This window comes from Geotrypetes seraphini, chromosome 5 (genome assembly GCF_902459505.1).
Source record: "Geotrypetes seraphini chromosome 5, aGeoSer1.1, whole genome shotgun sequence".
NCBI lineage: Eukaryota > Metazoa > Chordata > Amphibia > Gymnophiona > Dermophiidae > Geotrypetes > Geotrypetes seraphini.
The window spans coordinates 243,733,103-243,758,499 of NC_047088.1; the positions used below are offsets into that span (position 1 = coordinate 243,733,103).

The following is a 25,397-nucleotide window of genomic DNA, read 5'->3' on the forward strand; positions in this document are numbered from 1 at the left end:
TTGAGCCATAATGCACTTGGCTTTTGAAGTTGTGTCTACATTTTAAGCTACAGAAAATGTACTAATGCAAGCCCAGATTATTGTGGGATTTTGATGAAATGTGTTCTTAAATTCAACTATCCATACTCTGTCTTCATGTCAAGTCCTTGATGGTCACCAATGGATCTGGTTTTTAGGAAATTCATTGAATAGATTTATGTACAATGGAGGTAGTGGGTAAACAAACCTCCTTGCATATTCATTGAGGTTAGCCTGAAAACCTGACCCGTTGATGGCCCTTGAGGACTAAAAGTGACGATTAAGGGGATATACACAGCACCTGACTTGATATACTTTGATAGTGAATGGTGGGTCATGTGTTGACCGACTTACCTGATCGTCTATTGCTGTGTTACTTTACTTTAAATTTGATAAATAGGGTGGAACCCAAAAGTGAAGATATTCAAAAGATATGGCTGAGTTTCTGGTGATGACAGGATGATAGTTCAGTGTAACTGAAGTATATGAGATATCCTCTTCATAAGTCTGAAATGTGTGTACTGCAGTTATGGATTCATAGGAATCTAACAAGTTCTGCTACAGCCTCTGGAATCGGAGTGAACACACAATCTCTCTTCATATTGGCAGCCTGAGCTAAGGTTTTAATTGCTACCTGTATTTCGATGTTGATTCCCAGGTTTCACATTTCTAAGATAGAACGCAGCAGTGGTGTGAATTGGGAATGTTATGTAACGAGGCTGCTGAAACTATTGCCAAAATTTTGCCAAAGAAATACTATCGTGGGCTGGGCGTGCCCTAAGCTTTTGGTCTCCAACATGAATTATTTATGGGAGGATTTTTTGTTCCATTGCAGGTGCTAATTTCCTGTGACACACAAGAAGCAAAGGCTGCAGTTGCGACGATCGCTCGCACCATGGGCTTTCTCCCTGTGGACATGGGCTCGTTGTATGCCGCCCGTGAGATAGAGAACGTTCCTCTGCGGCTCCTACCCTTCTGGAGGATCCCCTTCCTGCTGGCCCTGAGCCTCTTCATCTGCTTCTACATCTACAATTTCGTCCGATCAGTCCTGCACCCCTTCCTGATAGAGCACAAAAATAAGTTCTACAAAATCCCAATTGAGCTTGTGAACGTCACGCTGCCCTGTGTGGCATATGTCATGCTGTCTTTGGTCTACCTGCCCGGTGTTCTGGCGGCCTCTTTCCAGCTATACTATGGCACAAAATATAGGCGTTTTCCAGATTGGCTGGATCAGTGGCTACAGCACAGGAAACAGATTGGGCTTGTCAGCTTCTTCTGTGCTGCCATGCATGCTGTGTATAGCCTGTGTTTGCCCATGCGCCGATCGAGTCGCTATTTGCTACTTAATGATGCATTCAAACAGGTACTATTATTCTCTGCATAACCTTTTGTTCCAAGGTTCCTGAAATGGCTCTAGATCAGTGGTCTCAAACTCGCGGCCCGCCAGGTACTATTTTGAGGCCCTCGGTATGTTACCATTGTTCTGGAACATTGCCCGCCTCACTGCTGTAACCTCACGCAAGCGCTTTCCTGCATCTGTACACGATTGTGAGGTGGAGTGGAGAGGGGAATCGCGTACAGACGCAGGAAAGCGCTTGGCGTGAGGTTACAGCAGTGAGGCGGGCAACGTTCCAGAATGTAAGATAACCATTGGAGGCAGATCAGCTTGGGCGTGTGTACGTAATCTCATGAACTCTCGTGAAATTTGGCACCTCTCCTGGCGGTGACTGCTTGATGTAAGATAGTGGTTGTGTCCGGTACAGGAGGAGGTGAGAGCTGAAGGCAGTTGCGGACGCGACCACTGGACACTGAAGGCACAAGTTTTCCAGGCACAAGTCGGATATTGATTCTCCCTCTACAAAAAAGCCTAGAGGACTACACCAAAATCTTGTCTCTTTGCAGTTGATACTTTGGATTAAAATCTAAATCACAATTTTTCATGAGGTAAAACTTTTTAAAGTTTATAAATCTTTCCTTAATTGCTTCTGATAATTTCAGCTATACATAGCTGAAAGCAGTGCAACATGCAGAAAACGAAAAACGATTTAAACTTCCCTTTCTGCATGTTGCACTGCTTTCAGGTGTGTATAGCTAAAATTATCAGGGAAAGATTTATAAACTATAACGAGTTTTACCTCATGTAAAGTTGTCATTTCTTTAATAAGACATTATTTTTTCTGTGGCCCTCCAAGTACCTACAAATCCAAAATGTGGCTCTGCAAAGGGTTTGAGTTTGAGACCGCTGCTCTAGCTCTTCTTGGTGTATTTGGTTAAGCATAAATGCAATTCTATAACTGGGTGCCTCCATTTAGACACTTTGAAGACATGTGATGAGTAGCATCTGGGCACCCAGATTCCATTACATATACGCTATTACACACTATTCCATTACATATACGTTATTACACACCTAACATTTACACATCTGCACTTAATTCAGCCATAGAGGGTAAGGGTAATGCATTTGATATACTGCCTTTCTGTGGTACAATCAAAGTAGTTTGCATATTACATGCAGGTAATTTTTCTGGCCCTACTGAGATCACAAGTGATGGAGGGTTCATTGACTTGGCCATGGTCACAAGGAGCCACAGTGAGAATTGAACCCAGTTCCCCTGGTTCTTAGTCTACTGTGCTAACCATTAGGCCAGTCTTCCACTGGTCAAAGAGCAGATGTCTAAATGTGGCAAGGATGTGCATAACTGAGGCATCTATGTGGGAACCGCCCGTTATTATGCCCCTGTCTACCTGGCTAATAGGTTTCTATGGACTTTTCTTCCACCAATTTGTCCAAACCTCTTTTTAGTTGTCTTGACCACATTTGCTGGCTAGTGATTTGTTTTCAGTTGTCTGGCTGTTTGTTAATTTCATGGAGTGTCCTTGCTTTAGTGTTATTTGAAAGGTTAAGCAGTTGCCCTCAATTTAACTATTCCATCTCATTTGTGATTTTATAAACTTTTAAGGTGTTCCCTCTGTTGTCTCTCTCTCTAAGTTGAAGAACCGTAGCCTATTTTTGCTTTTCTTCATAAGGGAGGTATTCCATATCATTTTTGTCGCCCTTCTCTGAACCTTTTCCAGTTTGTGGGGTTGTTTTTGGTTTGTTTTTGTTTTTAGATGGGGTAATTAGAACCACACACAGTATCCTACATGTGGTTGCACCGTGGCCTATGTAGAAAGGGAATGATATTTTTGGTTTTATTCTCCATTCATTTTTGAATACTCATTTCCTTTTTGGCAGCCATTCCATGTTGGTCTTAAAATTTCAAGGCCTTATCCACAATGATTCCAAGATTTTTTTTTTTTCTTGGGTAGTACGGTAACTCCTAACACAAAATGCAACATTGTGTGCTTGTAGTTGGGATTATTTTTCCCTATTTATGTCACTTTGCACTTGTCCACTTTGGCCATCTAAATGGCAGATGCAGTTTAGTCTCCTAGTATTACAAAATCTTTCAGCAATTCTTCACAATCCTCTGCTGTTTTAAAGACTTTGAATAATTTTGTTTCTTCTGCAAATTTGATCACCTCGCTCATTGCATTAATTCCAGATCGTTAATAAATATGTTAAACAGCTCAAGTCCCAAAAGAGACTCTTGGGTCATTCTACTATTGACTTTTTTGCATTCAGAAAAATGACCCTTTGGTCCTACTTCTTGTTTCCTGCTTATCATTCCATGATAGCACACTACCTCCTCTGCCAGAACTTTTTAATTTTCTGAGAGGGCTCGCATCACAGACTTTGTTAAATGCCTTCTGAATATTCAATATGCTATATAAACCACCATATCTACAAGTTTAACACCTTCAAAAAAATCTAATAAAATATTGTCCTGCATTCTAGCTCTACTCGTTAATGTATAGAATATTTGCTTTTGTCTGGGCTTCCAAAATGGTGTGTTTAAATAGTGTCTCTACCTGACAGCCACTTCTTTTAGGTTTTTTTTCTAATTCCTCCTTTTTTCTTAGACTTTATCCCTTCCAACCCAAGGGATATTAGAATGAAAATATATAAATATAAGGGGTTGAAAATGTCTGGCCATCTGTGGGGATAGTGGGAGGACAAGATAACCCTTAGAAAATCTAATAGAATGGGCTCAAATATGACTTGGGAAAAAAACCATGGAAAACAGGAAAAAGACCATGGAAAACAAAGTCCAATATTCAAATGAAGTTCTACATTTTTTTATTCCACTGAGAACGAGATCCAAAGTAGTTCCCTCTATTATTGGTTCCATGACTGGATGCTATATGAAGTAATCAAGTTTCAAGTTCAAGTTTATTGGACTTTGATAAATTGCTTAGTTTTACTAAGCGAGGTACAAAAATTAATAAAATATAAATATATTTTTTTTACACATAATTTAAAATAATGGGGTAGACAATTAGACATACAGACCAACTAATACAAAAGGGGAGAGGGGGATAGAACTACAATTAAGTATTTTTAAAGTTCAGTGTCATGTGGTATTCTCCAAATCTATATTAGAGTAATTGAAATCTTCCTTTATTTATAGTACTGCCAATTTTATTATCCTTCCTAATTTCTGTTAGCATTCTACAGTCTTTTTCCTCATCTTGCCAGGTGGACAGTACTATACCCCCATTACTATACTTTCTCCATCACCCTTGGAATTTCTATTCATAAATATTCCCCAGTACAGTTTTGTTTCCTGTAAAATTTTTATACTGTTTGATTCTCTCTGCCATTATTCACATGTAATGCAACCTCACTAATTTGATAGGATTTGTACTCCAGTTCAGGAGTCCCATTAGCTCATAGATCGCAAATAACTATTATGCCTCTATTATCTTTTAGTGCTATATATACTTATTTATACACTTTTGACATTTGCCTAAACACATTTTAAAATACATTTATTGTTTGACATATTTTTGCATTCATTGCATCCCAGTATTTTATTGTAAGAGACTATATCTCTTGGACTCTTCCAAACATCTATCCAGAATGGCTGGTGTTTAGGACATTCATAAAGCATATGAGATAGGATACTCAAACACTTTACACCAGAGGTTCCCAAAATGCAGTACACATACACCAAGGGGTACGTAAACCACTTGTGGGAAGTACGTGATGCCACACAGGTCCCTGCTCTCTCTCCTCTTCAACCCCCTGTTGGAGCCACTGTCATCGTTTCTGCCCCTGCAATTAATTATGCCGCCTGTGTTGGGCAGCAGGCTGAGCTCCCTGCATCTCCTGCACTATTCTCGGTCTTGCTGTAACAGGTTAGTGGCAGCAATTCCTGCCTGCTGCTAACCCAGAAGCTTCTCCTCTGCTGTGTCCCACCCTCTGTAAGAACTTCCTGTTTCTGGGGGATGCACAGAGGAGAGGTTTCCGGATTAGCAACAGGCAACATATAGGAATCACTGCTGCTAATCTTGTGCCCCTCCCAGTGCATCCAAGGATACACTGGGCACAGGCCTAAGGCCCTGAATGGCTTAGATGCCTAAAGCCCCACCCAGGAGAAGGACCTTAGGTGCCTGAGGCAATCAGGGCCTTAGGCCCCTCCCAGTGCATCAGAGAATGCACTGGGAAAGAGAAGGCCTGCCATTTTGAAGAGGTGGGCCTGCCGGCAAGAGAGAGTAGGCATTTCTCCAGCTGTCCTTCAATTCCAGGTTACAGGGGGGGCTTTTGGGAGGCAGAGGACACCAGCGGCAGGAGAGATTGGGCATCTTTCAGTTTAAAGTTACAGGGCTGAGGTTGGGGGGGGGGCTGTAGGGACCCCAGCAGCAGCAGAAGGGAGTGGGCATCCCTCCTGCCATCTTTCAATTTAAATGTATGGGGAGAGCGGCAGGTTGTTGGGGAGGGGCAGGGAGGAGTGGGCATCCCTCCTGCTGTCCTTCAATTTAAAGCTGCGGGAGCTGTCATGAGGTTGTCAGGGAGTTCGGAACACCAGCGGGAGGAAGGGGGATCAATAGGAGGGAGGGAGGAATCGGGGGGGGGTGTCTTTTTTTTTGGGGGGGGGGAGGAGAGGGGGTCTGAGCAGTCAAGACTTACTTTCCTGTTAGTCTTTGAGCCAATCAGTGCTCAGGCACTGAACAGAAAATAAGCCACGACAGCTCAGACCCTGCTGGAAAATTTTACTCGCAAATAGAGTTCATCAAGGTTTGAGAATCACCTGAAGTGATCATTTAAATATTAATAGCCTATTTTACTACCATTTTAATATTAATGGCCTTGTAGATTTGCATGGCAGAGTCGGAGTCTACTAGGAAGCTCGGAAAAGACCCCGGTGAGCCATTCTGTTAATCAGCCGATAAAATACTGGCGCACTAAACCGGTTAGAACTGGTTTAGCAACCTTCATTAAGGGCACAGTAAGGCTTGAGAATCCAGCCCTCAGTGTACCATAAAATAAAGCTTTCATAAGACTACTTGATAATATGGGTCTATTTACGCTCTGGTAGAAACATTTCCAATCAAGCTCTATATTTTGTAGTTTCTTTTTGCTTTTGAATTTGTACTTCTCAGTCTTATAAAAGCTAGACATCGGCTTCCCGTCTATCAACACGATTGCACCATAATCTTATATCCACTTCTCCCTTCAAATCTTTGTAGGGGATAAAGTTTTTTGTTAGGCAGTGTGTCAGTTGCATCCAGCAAAAATATTAATTGGCAAATAGCAAATCCTTTGTACCAGGCATTTAAACGGTATCGTCTTTCCATTATCTATCAAAACATCAAGAATAAGGCGAATAGTTAGAGGATATTTAAAATGTGTTAGATAGAAATAAAGAAAAAAAAATATGGCAGGCATTGACCCTAAAGAAAATAAAAAGACATTTGTGTATTTTCTACCTTTTCATTTTGAAGCAAAGGCTACCAGCCATCATATATGGGTGAGAACTAGTTGAATGTATTCGAGTAATCTCTAGGCCTTTCTGCTTCGATATACGAGGTGGGAGTAGAAATATGGAATGGAAACTTGAGAGCTGCACTGTGTATAAACCAGTGGTCTCAAACTCAAACCCTTTGCAGGGTCACATTTTGGATTTGTAGGTACTTGGAGGGCCTCAGAAAAAAAATAGTTAATGTCTTATTAAAGAAATGACAATTTTGCATGAGGTAAAACTCTTTATAGTTTATAAATCTTTCCTTTTGGCTAAGTGTTAATAATAATATTGTAATTTATAACTAAAAAGACATATGATCAAGAAACTGTTTGAATTTACTTTTGTGAGTATGTTAAACATACTGAGGGCCTCAAAATAATACCTGGCGGGCTGCATGTGGCCCCCGGGCCGCTAGTTTGAGACCACTGGTATAAACCCAACTTATTTTTGCCTGTGGAGAGGGAGATTTTTTTTTTTTTTTTTCCCTTTAGTGGTGATGTGAAAATACAAGACTGGTTAGTATTCCAGCACCAGCTCTGGGATCTCAGTCGTCTGTACATTAATACAGATCTCATGTAAATGAGTTGTTGGTTATACAGGGAGCAGGAGCATTAGGTCACAGTGGTACAACGGTTCAGGTAGAGGTCACAGAGGGCTATAGACAGCTGTTCCCAAGAGTCCACGGTGCACTTGTTAGCATAGCTGTGTGATTAGCATTGATAATCAGCATTCTGCTAGAGGTTAACAGCTTTCTATGTCCGTGAGCGTCCGGTCATCATGTTGAGCTCCATAACACAGCAGTGCCTGACATGAATGAGAAAACAGGAATCGGTAGTGCCCCTCCCTGACTCTGCAGGAGAACCGTACAGTTCCTGTTTTGCATTCCTTGAAATGTAGAACACTTTGGGGGTAATTCTTTTAGCAGGCAGATAGATACGTATATTTTGCCTGCTTTATAAAGGCAACAAGGGCCAGATTCTATAAAAAGCGCCTACATTAGGCGTCGCTAGGTGGTCTGATCGCAGACGACTAACAACGCCTATCTAAAATCCAAATTATGTTAATTAACTTAAATGGCATGGTAATTGACTGTGCCATTTAGGTTCATAGATAAAATCGCGTGAGACAAGGGCACGCCGACAACTGAGCGCAAGGTTGACGGCGCGCTGAAGAAAAGCACTATTTTAAAGGGTTCCGACGGGGGGGTGTTGGTGGGGAACCCCCCTATTTTATTTAACAGACATCGTGCTGGCGTTGTGGGGGGTTGTAACCCCCCTCATTATACTTGAAACCGAACTTTTTGCCTGTTTGTTAGGGAAAAAGTTCAGTTTTAAGTATAATGTGGGGGGTTACAACCCCCCAAACCCCCCACAACGCCAGCGCAATGTCTGTTAAGTAAAGTGGGGGGGTTCCCCCCCACACCCCCCGTCGGAGCTCTTTAAAATAGTGCTTTTCTTCGGCGCGCCGTCAACCTTGCGCTCAGTTGTCTGCGCGCCATTGTCTCGCGCGATTTAGTCCTGTCACCGCCATTTAAGTTAATTGATTTTTTTTTTTAAACCCTAAACAAGAGTTCTGTACGGAATTCAGAGCGGTGCCTGAAATGTAGGAGTGGTTAAGGGTTGAGTATAGGTGTGGTCAATGTAGGCTTCACTAGGCTCTAAGTCAGGCATCGGTAAATTAGGCCCGGTAAAACCTGGCCTAATGTAATGACGCCTACCTCAACGGCACCTAAGTCCATTTAGGTGCCGCTGTGTGCAATTCTACAAGCGGCGCCTATTGACAACTGCGCTGAGCGGCGCCTACAATGTAGACGTGCTTAAGCGCTATTTTTAGAATCTGGCCCCATGTTTGCATCCAAGTTTCTAAGTTTATTTACAGTTTGATATACCGACCATCAAACAAATAATCTGGACGGTTTACAATTGCTAAAATTGGAGATTTAAAAAAAGAAAGTAAAATAGGGCAATATAGTGACAGGATGAAGGCAAAGATACAAAAGGTACTGGGGAAGGGGAATTTTCAAAATTACACCGAAGTCAAAATAAAAGTAAGAGGGAGGTAAGAAGGGAGGGGACGGAACAAATAGGAAAGGGGGTCGTTTTTTAAAAGTGGTTCTCTTTAGCCATTGAAGAAGGGTATATCTCAAAACCCTTCTTCAGTGGCTAAATCCTCTATAATAAAACCCTAAGCGCGCATGTGCACTTACGATGCTGTGATCCCTGCCGCTGTGATGTGTGCTTCTGTGCCGCACATGCGCACTGGCTGCCTTCTGCCCCAATCTCCGATGCCGGCTGACTTCCTGCGCTGCCGGGATGCCTCTTCTCACCTCCGGACCAGCAAATGCAGCAGCCGCGGTTTCATCTTGCAGCCGCAGGGCATTTGCTAGGCTGGCCCACTTCGATAATGCGTGGTGGGCCGGCCAAGCAAAAGCCCCGAGGCTGCCTAGGCTAGCAGATACTGGACAGGGGGAGCAGGGAAAGGAGAAGGGGGTACTGCTGGACAGGGGGAGCAGGGAAGGGGTGCTGCTGGACAGGTATTGATGGACAGGGGGGAGCAGGGAAGAGGTGCTGCTGGACAGGGTGGAGGTAAAACGAAGGGAGAAGGGCTGCTACTGGACAAGGGGAGCAGTAAAAGGGTGCTGCTGGACAGGGGGGAAGTAAAAGGAAGGTAGAAGGGCTGATCAGGGGAAGCAGGGAAGGGTTGGTGCTGGACACGGGGGAGGTAAAAGGAAGGGAGAAGGGCTACTGCTGGACAGGGGCTCAGGCAAGGGGTGGTGGTGGCCAGGTGAGGAAAGAGAGAGAAAGAAAGAAAGACCGACAGCGGCCAAGGAGAGAGAGAGAAAGAAAGAAAGACAGACAGACACATATCTATTCTAGCACCCGTTAATGTAAAGGGCTTAAAGACTAGTATATATATAAATATAATAGACCATCCAAAGTTAAGTGTCAGTCCCGCCCCCTGATCCACCCATTCTCCATCCTCTGGAATGCCTACATGTATGTATGGGGGGAAAAACCAGCACTTATTGTTATGCATCCATATATACCCCAGGGCAATTTTATAAGCACCTACTTGAGTGCATGAGATGGTGGAAGGGCAGGGAGCAAATGCACAGAATGAAACAACCATTCCGTGTGCTTTGTCAGTGCAAGACACATGAAAAATCACTTTGGTTTCTTGATTCTCCAGCGCTCTAAACAGTAAACCGGTTTTCTGTAGGTACCATTGAGCTCCTTTTTGCTTTCTTTTGCAAAACCGTCTGGAGGCATTCTGCTAGATAAAGCACCTCCGAGCGGGCTGCTGTAGTTGAAGGAATATGGCAGGTTAATGGCTGTTGGCCAAAATCATCGGAGGTGAGAGAAAATATTATCAATAAGCTGTAATTAAGTGCTTCTCCGGGTGCTTCAGAAGCAGCATGTGGAATCCCGACTTTTTATGATCTCTGGTCTCAAGGTACTCCAAAATATAATCTTTCCTTCGGTTAATCTGTTGCTTTATGTTCATCGACTATATTACAAGGGCTATTCAATAATTTATCTACCTCAGTAGGAAAGAAAAGAGTTTTCACATTTTTGGTTTTATTTTTCAATATAGTCCCCTGATAGCTCCACACATTTCATGCACTTTTCCTGCAATGACGTTAACCCTTTTGAAAAGAATCCTTCCTTTTGACCTTCAAACCAGGACATCGCAGCTTCCTTGGCATCGTCATCACTCGAAAACCGCTGTCCACGGAGAGATTTCTTCAAAACTCAGAACAGGAAATAATCCAAGGGAGCCAGGTCAGCGCTGTAGGGTGGATAGCTCAGCTGATGAAACCCACATTCTTGGATGGCAGCCTGTGATTGTCGTGACATGGCACCGGCGCAATAGTCGTGAAGAAGCAGCACACATGCTGTGAGTTTTTCTTGTCTTTTCTCATTGATTGACTCCCGCAAAGTGATCATTGTGTTGGCATAACTCTCCCTGGTTATAGTTTTCTTGTGTGACATGAACGCCAGAAGCAAAAGTCTTTCATCATCCCAGAAGATAGTTGCCATGACTTTGCCTGCAGATTTTTCGGTCTTGAACTTTTTTGGGGTGGGGGATGACTTGTGCTTCCACTGCATTGACTCCATTTTAGACTCGGGATCTCTGTGATAGACCGAAGCCTCATCACCAAACGATGAAAAAAATGTACTTGGTCTTCATGGAGCATCTACAAGTTCTCCTGACAGCACTGAAGCCTCGTGGCCTTCTGATATGGCATTGGCACTCTTAGAACCCATTTTGCACTAACCTTGGACATGCCCAACTTTTCATGAATTATTTTCCAAACTGTACCTGCCAAGATGCCCATTTCTTCAGCTATTTGGGGAACCTTAATTCCTCTGTCTGACAAAATTAAATCCTTGACTTTTTTGCACATTTTCTGTGGAAGTTGCTTCCACAGGCCGTCCAGTGTGAGGGTCATCTTCAATGGACTCTCTACCCCACTTAAACTGCTTGCTCTAAAATTTTACTTTGTAGGATAATGGGGCAGACTCACCATAAACTTCATGGATTTCCTTTTGCTTTTTCCCTTCTTGTGTGAGAAATGTTATCACTGAACAGTGCTCCAAATCTAGCAGTTCTTACCTGATTCGCACGAGGACTCTCATGACATCCTATCTCTTGGAATGTTAGACTCACACAGAGCCACATCTGTGCATGAGTAACCTCGAGACATGTCACCACATGCTTGCTACTTTCTGTCATACTCAGATAGATGAATACCCCTTGTATTTCATCTTTGAAATGGAATTAACAATATGCTTCTTGAAAAGAGGTAATTTCTGTTCATACTTGCTGGCTTGTTGTTTGTTTTTTTTCCAGACCACCTTGTGTTTATCCATTTATCATACAAGTTTCACAAAACCATAAGTAGAAGAATCCATACTCTTGAGAGGACAGCTGAATTATTGATGGACCTTGCCACTAGAGTTCTTTGGTCCCCTTTTACTAAGCTGCAGGAGCAAGTGCAGCACAGCAAATGCTCCGATGCTCATTCAATCCCTATGAGCATTGGAGTATTTAACGCATCGGCCTCCACTATTGGGCATAGTAAAAGAGGGGGGTTTGGTAGTAGCTAACATAGCATAAATGGTTTAGACCAGTGGTCTCAAACTCAAACCCTTTGCAGGGCCACATTTAAGATTTGTAGGTACTTGGAGGGCCTCAGAAAAAAATAGTTAATGTCTTGTTAAAGAAATGACAATTTTGCATGAGGTAAAACTCTTTATAGTTTATAAATCTTTCCTTTTGGCTAAGTCTTACTAATAATATTGTAATTTATGGATAAAGAGACATATGATCAAGAAACTGTTTTATTTTACTTTTGTGATTATGATAAATATACCGAGGGCCTTAAAATAGTACCTGGCGGGCCGCAAGTTTGAGACCACTGGTTTAGATCCATAAAGACAGCAGATTGGAAGCAAAAGGCCCTCTAAATTAAATGCAGCCCCCAGTGAGGTGTGTAAAACTTGCTGAAAGGCATTTGAGCTGACTGAATGTTCTTTATGTAATGTAATGTAATTTATTTCTTATATACCGCTACATCCGTTAGGTTCTAAGCGGTTTACAGAAAATATACATTAAGATTAGAAATAAGAAAGGTACTTGAAAAATTCCCTTACTGCACAGTACCAGTAACATTATCATGATTGCGGGCTTCTCTCTTTATATTTAACAGATTTCTGCTGGTAAGGAGAATGCTTGGGTAGACGAAGAGGTCTGGAGGATGGAGGTTTATGTGTCTTTTGGAATCATTGCTCTTGGTCTGTTGTCCCTTCTTGCTGTAACTTCTCTGCCTTCCATTGGCAACACACTCAACTGGAAGGAATTCAGTTTCATCCAGGTATAAAATTTATCAAGAACACTGGTTGTGTGTTACATGGCCAAGTAGCTAAAAAGGAACATTAATGTTTGTAACATTGCAGATGCCAGTTTGCACCTTCATCGTTAAGGGGCACATTTCAGTAGGGTGGAGCTCATGTACTTTTTGAGGTCCATGTTATAGCAGAATGCTTGGTGTAAGAAGTTGAGTACATGCCTGCTTAGATGCTATTTTATAAATGCACTGGGCAGGGGACCATCATTTTGAAGAGATGGGCCCTGAGGCAGGAGGGAGTAGGCATCCCTCCTGCTGCTCTTCAGAAAAAAGGTCTGGGAGGAGCCTGGTCCGGTCTACATGGGCAGGTTAGGGGAGTTTGTTAAGCTGGGGAGGGTTCACTTTGGGGGTGCACGGGTGGATCACAATATGTTGTAACTTGGGGGGGGGGGTTTGGTAAGGGAGCGATAGTGTGTCTGCTAAACCACCAGGATTTTTTTTTTCAGCAAGAGGGGGGGGTGTTCATCCTTAGGTCTGTGCGCAGTGCATCCTGGGTTACACTGGGAGGGGCTTAAGGCACTGAATCACTTGGCCCAAATACTTCTGTTTGCACTTTTGATATTTCTGTTTCACAGCTGGGAATATTTCTGTTTTAATCTCTGTTTCTCACTCTTGGTTGGTTTTGGGGATACTCTTGTTTCCTGTTTGAAGGATTCTCAAACCCCTCTGGGTAACGCTCCTCCTCTTTCCTGGTTGAGGAGCTTCCCAAGTCTGTCCCTTTAGTAGACAGAGATGAGAAAAGGCTTGTGGCGAGAGGGAAAACTGTGGATGGAGGGTGAGAGAGGAAATCTGGGTCTGGCCGCCAGGAAGGGGAAGAAATCTATAATATGAAAAGGGTTAAGGAATGGAGAAAAAAAGCAGTAAACAAAAATAGAAAATCCAAAGAGGAGATAGATTGAAGAAAATGTATTAAAATATCCCGTTTGAAGGGGGTGAGATGTAAACTGAAAGAGGAAGAAGTAAAACAGAACAGAGAAATGGGAGAATGAGAGAGAGACTCTGAGACAGAAAGGGGATTTGAGATTTGGATTTAGTTCACGGCTTTTTTCATTGTAGCTCAAGGCAAGTTACATTTAGATAGAAGCCCGAGATGGGAAGATGTTATTGGCTGATAGTAAATATTAATAACTCATCAGTAAAATATCCTGGGGCACAGTTCAACATCTCTGACCTTGATGTGTCTACCACTCCAAAATTTACATGTTGAGACTAGTTTGCGTTTGTTGGCGAATTTTTTTACTTTTTCAGAGTATAATTAATTCCTTTCAACAGGGCATACTTGCCAGCCCTGAGGCTTTGTACTAGGCCCAAGAATATTGTGTGGTAATAAAATTTAAAGAATGTGCTTTGAGGTACATTTATGAGATTAGATTTCTTACTGGATAGTCCGCTGGACTACCCTTACCTCCCCCTAAACCCCTCCCCCCCACACACACATACAATACACACTCTAAAATGAGTGACTCGCTCCCTCTTAGCATTACAGAGAACAAATGTCCCCCCCACCACCACCATTTACCACTGGCAAGAAGAGAGCAGAATGTCTCACCTGCGCTGCTCTCTTCACCTCTGCCAGCTTTAAGTTTCAAGTTTAATATAAATTTGATTGATCGCTTATTCAAAATTCTAAGCGATGTACACATCAATAAAATTACAAATCTTCAGGGGACAACAAATGACAAAAATTAAATCTTGACAGACATATTAAAGACTAACCTTATAAACGTATTAAAACAAAAGGAAAGAAAGGGAAGAGAAATACAAGTTGTTGATAGCAAATAAGAAACTTATGGGGAAAAAAACAGTGGGAAGGGAGAGATCCATGTACTTCAGAGAAATTATGAATTGAAATGAGGCTCCTAATCAGGCTTTACCAGGGGTAAGGAACTCCAGTCCTCGAGAGCCGTATTCCAGTTGGGTTTTCAGGATTTCCCCAATGAATATGCATTGAAAGCAGTGCATGCAAATAGATCTCATGCATATTCATTGTGGAAATCCTGAAAACCCGACTGGAATACGGCTCTCGAGAACCGGAGTTCCCTACCCCTGCTTTAGTCTGATGGCTGAAAATGTGAGGCCTATAATCTCTTAGGGCCCACTGGCCTCACATGTTTACAGATGTCAAGATCGAAGGTGGCAGAATGAGACCCATGTGGTCATTAAGGGGCTGATTCTTCTTTTTTTTTAAATCTTTATTCATTTTTATACGTACAATAGTGTGATAATACATAAACACATTTGCACATTGAGAATATCACTTAATATTCAGCAATAATACCACTCATAAAATCTTGTCTCCCTCCCTTCCCACCCCTTCATAAGTAATTAAATTACTTTATATAAGATGTTATACTTAAATTCCCCCCCTCCCTGAAAAATGAACTTTAAGAATTAAGGGAAAAGTAACAACTAATCATTACAAAATTTTGTTAATGGCTCCCACACATCTTGAAATTTCCTAATATATCCTCGCTGTGGGGCTAATTCTATAGACAGCGTCTAATGGTGTCGCTCTCAGTCAACCACTAGGCGTCGTTTACAGAATCGCAACGAGTGGCACCTAACTTGACTTTGGCGCCGGTATAGTAGGCCAGGGTTTTACTGGCCTAATTTACCGGCGCCTAAGTCATACCACACCTATTCTCCGCCCTCCACCAGGCCCCACTTTTCAGTTAGGCAACTCGACTTGGGTATCACAAGGCACTACACAGATAGCGCACAACTGTAACGTTTTTTTTTTTGTTTTTTTTAAATTAGGTCTTAATGGTGTTTTCAATTAAAACACCAATTAACCTAATTTTAAAAAAATAATTTTCACGTGGAATTCAGTTAGGTGTCGCTGGGCACTGCTGATGTAGGTGCCATTTATAGAATTTCTAAGAGGCTAAATCTATAAAGCAGAACCTATATTTAAAAAATTCTCTATTTATAACCAGAACATACCACACATTTCTGAGCTCAGCTTTTCCTTCTGAAGGCCAGTGGTCCCCCTCGGGCCTATCTTAAAGCCTGGTAGTCTAGGGGTTTAGTCGGGGAAAGAGCTATCCCAAATTCCTCCCGCCTTTGCTGGCTCTGCTCTCAAAATGGCCGCCATGAACTCTAGTGGGAGTTATGGTTGGCTTCTGTATTCAGTGCAGCTGTCCAGAGTGAGCAGTTCTTAATATTCATGGACAGTGTTGACCGCCACTGGTCTTACATATAACAGCAATGTTCACCGTCTACCCAAATAGGCCAGAAAAAAAGGCAATCATAATAAACATTTTATTCACATAGCTGTGTGGAGAGCAGCAGAATACTCTGTAGAGGTAACTAGAGTGTTTGCATTTACTCAGAGGTATCTGGATAGTTCCAAGGTGGCATTCAAGATAGGACCTTTGAATATTGGCAAATAGAGACTGTAGTGTCGTGTTTAAAGCTACAATCTCGGCTCCCTGCTCTCTTTTGACCGTGTTCAAGTCACTTAATCTTCCACTGCCCCAGGTACATTAGATAGCTTGTGAGCTTACCGGGACAGAGAGAGAAAATGCGTGTGGTTGTAAAACTACAAAAAGGTGGTCTACAAGTCCCAGTCCCTTTCCTTGATGTCATAATGCCTCATTCCACCAATGCCTAAAAGTCAACCTCCTCTGTGATGTCACAATGGCTTCATTGTTCTTATACTTGGCTCACTTCTGATATTGTAGGAGGAGAGTGTAGAGCAGTGGTTAGAGCTACAGCCTCAGCACTCTGAGGTTGTGGGTTCAAATCCTGTGCAAGTCACTTAATCCTCCACTGCCCCAGGTACATTAGATAGATTGTGAGCCACCAGGACAAAGAGGAAAAATACTTGAAGTACCTGTATGTAAACTGTTTTGAGTGTGGTTGTAAAGCTACAAAAAGACGGTATACAAGTCCCAGTCCCTTTCCCTGATGTCATAATGCCTCATTCCACCAATAAAAGCCAACCTCATCAGTGATGTCACAATGGCTTCATTGTTCTATACTTAGCTCACTTCTGCGATTGCATTGGAGGAGAGGGTGGTGCAGTGGTTAGAGCTACAGCCTCAGCACCCTGAGGTTGTGGGTTCAAACCCTGTGCAAGCCACTTAATCATCCACTGCCCCAGGTACATTAGATAGATTGTGAGCCACCAGGACAGAGAGGGAAAATGTTTGAAGTACCTGTATGTAAACTGCTTTGAGTGTGGTTGTAAAAATGCAAAAAGGCGGTATACAAGCCCCAGTCCCTTTCCCTTATCTGCATAGGGAGAAATTCAATGAATGGCGCCCAAAGTTAGGCGCAAATTTTATAAAAGCAGTTCTACATGGAATTGCCTTTACAGACTATTTGCTTTAGTCATTTTTTACACCTAACTAGGTTGAGCAGACGTCCGGGGAAACCCAGATATGTCCTCTTTTTAGGCTTTCCAAAACACGGCACCATGTTCGGGTTTTGGAAAGCCCCGACGAGCTCCATGCGCCAATGACATCACACACATCTGCGCATGCTCCAGGCCCTCCAGATGCAGCCGGAGCTTGTCGGGGAAGGGGGGCGGGAGCTGGCAGCTGAGCTGGGAGGGACTGGGGTGGAAGAGAGCGGAGCCAGAGGTGGAACAGGTGCCGAGCCATGTGTCTGGATTTTTTTGTGGCCCGAAAAATGGTAACCCTACGCCTAACTTTAGCTTCAGGCATTTTCACCCGCCAAAGTCTAGTATAAATGATCGTTCCTAACTACTGTCAGTGAGGTACGGAAACGGACGTATTCTATAATTCTATAGGCGTGCAGGTTACTATAGAAATGATGACTATCCCACACATTACTCAAGTGCTACACCAATAATCGTTATAGAACCTCCATTTTCTCTTCCCTATTACTCCATTCATAATTCTGCCCTCATACTGCTACAATGTAACATATACATTCTGTAATTCCTTATATTGTAAGTTGCCTTGAACCAGTTTAGACATAACACGACTCAGAAATACTGCATTAGATAAGTAGTAGTAGAATAGGATTGCAAAGCAGATACGCCTATAACCAGTAATTAGTATTACCGTGTTTCCCCGAAAATAAGCCCTAGTAGGATTTTTGGGGTAGGTCTTAAAATTAGCCCAGCCCCTAAAATAAGCACTAATCCTGGGATTTGCCAGCAGTTTCCCTTCCCTCCCTCCCATCCCTTGTGTAGCAGACCTTTGAACAAGCACCACCTCCCTCCCCCGAGCACCCGCCACGCAGCCAAATCCCCATCCTTCCTTCCCACCCTCCCATCGGAACACCGCCGCGAGCCTTACTTACCTTACTCCTTAAGCAGCGTCGGGCTGACAGCACACTAAACAGGCTGCTTCGGCCTTGTCCACTCATGAATTCAGTCAGCTGCATTACTGATGATGTCATCAGTAACGCGATAGACTGAATTCACGAGCGGAGAAGGCTGAAGCAGCCTGTTTATCGTGCTGCTGGCCTGATGCTGCTTAGGGAGATAAGTAAGGCTCGCGGCGGTTTTCCGATGGGAGTGTGGGAAGGATGGGGATTCGGCTGCAGGGGCTGGGGGGGGGGGCGGGTGCTCGCTCAATGGTTCTGCTGCAGGAGGGAAGGGAAGCTGGGTAAGGATCCTGCTGCACAAGGGATAGGAAGGAGGGAAGGATAGAAGCTACACATGTGGGGGAGAGAAAGGAGAAAGGAATAATTGGGGGTGAAGGAGAGGAAGGGAGAGATGATCATGTTCATACTCCGAAAATAAGACCTACTGCCTTTTTTGGGCCTAAAATTATTTTCAGGGAAACACAGTAATTGGCGCTTGTTCAGGCTTATTGATATCACAAGTTTAGGCAGTTTAGTTTGTACGCCTATCTGACCCTATCTGTAACTGCGTGCCTAATTTTGGGTAGAATGTTTTTATAATTTGGGAAATAGTGTGGTCACTGTACAGAGAACTGCTTTTCAGTATCTTATCCACAGTGTTTTTATTTAAATGTTGGACTCTGGTTTTGCTTACATCTTGGCAGAAATGTATCAGCAGTTGCACTACAGATGCCCTGGGATTTATTGCCCATCTTGTGTTTTGACTGTCTGCCCAATAAACTAGAAGGTTAATAATATGAAACTGCTTTTTCTGCTAATGGGTGTCCAGAAATAGGTGTGTGACTGTATCTTTCCATGCATCCTGCCAGCCAAGAGGAATACAGAACAGAGGATCATTGATTTTCCTTCTTAGCAGTGGTAATAGTGTTTTAAAAACGAACAGGGTATGGAAACCAGCAATCCATGTTATGTTCATGCTAAATATATATATAAAACTGTGTGTGTGGCTAAATATAGATATCTACACCCTCGCATATTTGCATTAATTAGATGTATTATGCAGTGGTCTGCTTAACATCTGTGCATGGTAGATACACCTTGTTCCACCACTTCTTTTCTGATTCTAGCACAGTGGGAGGGGGGTCTGCTCCAGCATTGCTCTTTTGGGGAATCTACAGCGAAGAGAAGAGGAGGGGGAGCCTAGAATAGAGAAAATTCACTGCTCCCAAACCAGCCCTTTTTTTCCAGTGTCTCTAGCCCCCTCCCCCCCAAAAAAAATCAAACACACACAAAAGATAAGTTGAAAATTTAGATCAGGTTTTTAAAAATGATGATTGTAATTGCTAGTCTATGAAAATGCACTCTACAGATGACCCAACAAATCATTATTTTAGAAGAAGCAATAGAGAGGAGCTGATCATCTACAAAATAAGACACTATGGATTCAGAGCGTAGAAGGCAGGCTGCCTAACTCCCGCAGTTGGCACCGACCACAGATATTGCCAGGCCATTTCTGGTGACTGGCATTGAATACCCAGGTTTTTCGGGCTGGCTTAAACTTTACCATACCATCTATAATAATAAAATGCTAGGCGCGCATGCGCACTCTCGCCGCGTGTTTCCTGAGATCTGATCTGTCGGGATGTGCCGGTGAGAGTGCGCATGCGCGCTTACTACACAGCCTACACCTTACCATGTCACAGAGGGAGTGAACGCGGAGTCCTGCCGTCTCCCGAGCTTCAAACGTAAGTCTCCTCCTTTGCTCGCCTCCGGCCTCTGCCCCTCACCATGCTTCAGTCTTTCGCAGACCCCAGAACTTTTAGCGGCTCCTCTCACGAGCCGCACCTGCGTCGGAGAAGGCTTCCGACGCAGGCGGCGATTGTAAGAGGAGCTGCCACGGCACCTTAAAACTTAAAAATCAACCTTCAGACTCCGGAAAAACTCCTCCGAGGCAATTAGCCATCGAGCTCCACTCCAGCACCAGCGGAAGTTGAGTTTTTCAAAATTGTGAGACCGTGGAAAGGGAAGGGGGGAGGGTGCCAAGGAACTAGATAGCAGGCCTGAACGCAGGAAGGGAAAGGGGGGTAGGGTAAAGAACGTGCTGTGGCTGCTGCACAGAGGGGGGGGGGAATAAATGCTGTTTTTCACTGTAGATCCAATCAAATTTGTAATTCTGTGCCAAGCCTTGAACTGCTCTGGGAAAAAAAACACAAAATAGCTTCTGGGTCTGTTTGCTGATGTTTTCACGAGCAGGAGTTGGTTTTGAAAACACCTGGTGTGGTTCATGGAATGGGAATGGGGGGGTGCTGCTGGGCAGGGAGGAGGTAAAAGTTAGCAAAAAGGGCTGCTAGCACCCATTAATGTAACGGGCTAAAAAACTAGTTTCTTATAAGCCGCAACTATTGGCAAGGAGTCATTTAGGTTTACAATAAGATTAATAAGGATTCATAACAGTAACATCACAGAACAGACAATATTGAGTTCAAGCCCTGGTTACAGTGAGTTTAGATGTGTCTTTAGTGACCGGCTAAGTCAATTCTCAACGCTGGCCACTCGTAAGTTAAAGCGGACAAATATAGGACTGCTATTTGCGTGACCCAATTTGGCTGCTAAACCTGACTGGTCAGCACCAAAAATTGGTGATTATCGCGTGATATAGCCGGTTAAATTTTAGCCGCTAGCTATAACTACTGAGGAAAGGACCAGAGCCACTTTGAACTGAGAATGCAACAAAAACAGCTTCAGAGAGCAACTTAATCTGTCTAAACCAGCCTTCGGGGACAGAACCAGCCAGTCAGATTTTCAGGATTTCCTCAGACTGCATGAGAGAGATCTGCAAGCATTGCTTCCTTTTTTTATGCAAATTTATCTTGTGCGTAGTTACTGTGGATCTTCCAAGCGCCAGACTGGCTGGGTGTGTCTTGAGGACTTAATTTGAGAAACATAGGTTTAAGAAATACAATGCCTCAAAAGCGAGATGGGTATCGGCAAGTATTCCAGTCTTTTATGGCAAAGGGATCCATGTCCTTAACAGATGTGATGACCAACAATATTGAGCTGTGTGTTGTAAATCCAGGTGATCTCACTTTTGGCTCAACCGAGGCTGATTTCCATTCTCATATCAAATCATTCATTCATTTATCAAACTGAATTAACCAAATTGTTATACAGTTAGCAGTAAATCTGGAGGTCATCCAGCATAGCACTGGGATTATAATCTAGCTCTGGGGGTATATGTGAAATGGAGGACAGTATAGCCCCCCTGTGACATCCCAAAATCCAAGTACTTAGAGGAGGAGGATTTCATTCTACAGACGTCAGCCTGTGTTCTATTAATCAGAAATAATCTGAACTGTTTATACATAGCGTGTGCTCAATATTGTCAGGATAAAGTCATTTAAAAATGGAAATGTCTTTTCTCCATTATATAGAAGCTATATGTTTTGTTGCACTATAACTTCTGGCTGGGCCCCTCAGGAAGCGACAGTGGAAGCATGCAACTCCCAGTCTGACTACACAGGGGCCTGGAGCACCACAAGGGAGGGAACAGATGTTATGAGCAGATGTTTTTCTGCTGCAATGTGGCTCTGTAACCAGTATCTGTTGACTCATTCCTAATTCCAATCATCTCTAAACTTTGTTTTAGGTTTTATTAATATTTCATATACCACTTAAGCATATTACAGATCTAAGCGGTTACAATACAATACAGGTACTTAAGACTTGCCTATCTGTCCCGAAGGCTCACAGTCTAGCTAAAGTACCTGTGTGAACAATTATTAAGATAAAGAAAAACACAATTCCAAGAATGGTGAGGAGAAAAAGAAACAATATTAAATCACAATAAAAGATAAATAGAATGGGAAGCAGAATGTAATGAAAAATAAAAATGATGCAAGATAAAAGTTCAGTGTAAGGTAGTGGCAGGATGGGAGAGGAAGCAGGCCGCAGGCGATCCCTCGATGCCAATCTGTCAAAATCCATCTCCAGGCTTACAAAGTCGGGAGCCCATGCTCACCATTGTGCCGAAATCGGAACCTGGTGACAAAGCCAACTAGGCAGGCAGGGCCCCAGACAGACCTCTGCAGGGCCCTTCTTTACTTTGGGGGGGGGGAGGGAGAGAAGGCAGTGCAATAGTTCCTCTATTCTCTTTGCTTTTCAGCTTAGTAGGAACCACTGTTAGGATTCTGTTGACTTATCTTCCTCCATAGCTACCGATGGATCTTTCCTCCTATTTTAATAGACCTTCAGTCCCACAGTCCCTAGTCTGATAAATGCAGGAATAGTAGCTGGGAGCCAGGCCACAGGCCTCCTAGAACTTTCTATCATGGTCTAAATTTGGCCACCAGCAAGCGTCGTGACTCCTCCCTTACTCCAAAGCCGGTGAATGCTGCCTCCATGACATCCTTGGTTAACTTGCAATGCAGCAGGCCCTGGCCTTGGAATCAAAGTGCAGACCATTCCCGTGCCAATGCTCTGCCATTTGTTCACCAGGCTTGGCAACAAGCCACAACAAAGGCAGGTGAGGTGAGATGTCTTAAAACAACCAAAAAAGGTCACATTTATTAGTCCAACAAAGAGAAACACTCTCATCTGTTGTGGGGTTTTGGAAAGTCTTTCTGGGTTTTCCTGGACGTCTGGTAACCCTAGTTATGTCACACCCCGATAGGTCTCTGCCTCCACCACCATATACCCCCATAGCTTGCTCTGTCTCCCTACCATAGCTCGCTCACTCTCTCTGCTTCCTCCACCACACACCTATAGCTTACTCATTTTACCCCCAACCCTTCCCCCCCACACACTCACACAAGATATACCCTCAAATAGCCATCTCCTAATGACCACCCCTCAAATGATTTTCTCGGTTCATAGACAACGGCGCGCCTGGACAATTGAGTGCAGCGCGGAGGCGCACGCCGCACTAAATTACTGTTTTTAGGGCTCCGACGGGGGGGGGCGTGGGCTTGCTTAATAGACATCGCGCCAGCATTATGGGGGGTTTGGGGGGTTGTAACCTTCCACATTTTACTGTAAACTTAACTTTTTCCCTAAAAACAGGGAAAAAGTGAAGTTTTCAGTAAAATGTGGGGGGTTACAACCCCCCAAACCCCCCACAAGGCGGCACAATGTCTATTAAGTAAAGTGGGGGGGTTCCCTCCCCATGCCCCCCCGTCGGAGCCCTAAAAACAGTAATTTAGAGCGGCGCGCGCCTCCGAGTCTTTGTCCCGGCGCACTTTTGACCTGACACCGATTTTCTCCATACCTCTTCTGGCAGCTTTCTATGTGACCTGTTTAAACATTTGCTTCAAATTCACTTCAAACAAGATGAATGACTCGATTACTCTAATAGGACACAGGTCAGCTCTAATTAACTTTATTATGGGCCTTGCTTATGGAAACAGCATTAATTTGTATTTACATCAGAGGGTTTTTTTGGGAGGAGGGGGTTGTTGGAGGGTTTTACCTTTTTTTGTACCAATCAAGACTTTGGGTATCTTGCGGTTGTTTTTTTTTTTTAACTCTGAAACCATTACCTTGGGTAGATCAGTGATACAGGCTACGCCACGATAGCGCGGGCCGCAGTGGTAACTGCCCTGCAGCCAATAAGAATTTAAAGGGCTTTGGGGCTTTTGCCATGTAGCAGCCGCTAGCGCGGCTTTGTAAAAGGGGAGGGTTAATGATTTCAAATTTGTATTTTTTAATTAGAATATGACAAGCGTATAAGAATATGAAGACTCTACAATATACAGTGGTACCTTGGTTTACGAGCATAATTTGTTCCAGAAGCATGCTTGTAAACCAAAAATACTCATATGTCAAAGCGAGTTTCCCCATAGGAAATAATGGAAACTCGCTTTGATACGTTCCCACCCCCCAAGGCCAGTGGCGCTGCTCTATTCCCCCCCCCCCCCCCCACGAGAACCAGCATTGCTACCTCCGAAGGCCCCCTCTGCAATCCGGCAACCCCCCCCCCCCCCCGCCGCAATCTGAAGTCCCCCAGACCCACCCAAACCTGCTTCTTACTGTCATCTGGGCCTCGGCACCGGCAGTGGCATGTCCTGTGCATTGGTGCCGGTGCCCGAAGATCGGCCTCCTCTTCTTGCTGGGCCTTGAGCATCTGTGCATGCTCAAGGCCTGCGAGTTCACGCTCTCTCCGAGATCTCCAAGAATCGCGGCAGGGGGGTGCCGGATTGCGGGGGGGAGGGTGCCGGATCGCGGGGGGCACCGCTCGCAAATCGAGGCACGCTCGGTTTCCGAGGCGCCGATTTTGCGAATGTTTTGCTCGTCTTGCAAAACACTCGTAAACCGAGGTACCACTGTATTGGGATATACATAAAAGATTGAATATTTAAGTTATGATGTTAATGTATGTATTTGCACAAAGAGCCTTCAAGTCCAGGCAATCAAACAAATTATGATCTCACATGGGCTGTGTTTCGGCATCTATGCCTGTGTTAGATGCCAAAACACAGCCCATGTCAGGTCATAATAAATTTGAGTTTGCCTGGAATTGAAGGCCCTTTGTGCTTTTTTTTTTTCTTTTGCGGCTTGTACTTTGGTTCTCTCTTTGCCTTGCTTTCGCTGTATGTATGTATGTATTTTACAGGCTTGTTGTAGAAGGAGTGGTGGTAAGTTTAATCATTAAAATGTTGGGGGAAGGGGTGTAAGACTGAAGGTTGCCTAGTGCCTAATACCCACTGTACTCAATTGCTTTGGTAACCACTGCTAATCCTTGGCAAGATTTTCAGAAGTAAAAAGGAGGAATTTATAAAACAACTTTCCTCAATAAGTACAGTGGTACCTTGGATTACGAGCATAATCCATTCCAGGAGCATGCTAGTAATCCAAAATGCTCATTTATCAAAGCGAGTTTCCCCAAAGGAAATAATGGAAACTCGCTTTGATAGGTTCCTGCCCCCCCCCCTGAGAACCGGCATTGCTCCCCCCGAAGGCCCCCCCTGTGATCCGGAACCCTCCCCCCCGCAATCCGGCACCTCCCTCGACGCGATTGGGAACCCCCCCCCCCCCCCCCGCCGCTTCTTACCGGCATCTGGGCACCGGCATCGGCATGTCCTGTGCTTGGTGCCGGTGCCTGAAGATCGGCCTCCTCTTCTGCTGGGCCTTGAGCATCTGCGCATGCTCAAGGCCTGCGAGTTCACGTTCTGAACGTGAACTCACAGGCTAAACTAAACTAAACTAAGCCTTAAGTTTATATACCACATCTTCTACACGGAAGTGGAGCTCGGCACGGTTTACAAAGCTTAAAAACAAAAGGAGAGAAAGGAGAGAGATTTATAGGAGCATATAAATAGAGGGAATATAAGCAGATGCTCAAG

At 43.8% G+C, this 25,397-nt stretch overlaps 1 protein-coding gene across 6 annotated transcripts in view; it reads left to right on the plus strand.

Annotated features, from left to right (window-relative positions):
* The window catches only part of STEAP3 (STEAP3 metalloreductase), a 61,390-nt gene that overhangs the window by 33,160 nt on the left and 2,833 nt on the right, over positions 1 to 25,397 (plus strand). For all 6 annotated transcript variants that reach the window (XM_033946490.1, XM_033946489.1, XM_033946493.1 and 3 more), the window contains 2 exons: positions 854 to 1,381; positions 12,583 to 12,747. In XM_033946490.1, the coding sequence (XP_033802381.1) occupies positions 854 to 1,381; positions 12,583 to 12,747 (693 nt within the window). The remainder of the gene's footprint in view (positions 1 to 853; positions 1,382 to 12,582; positions 12,748 to 25,397) is intronic.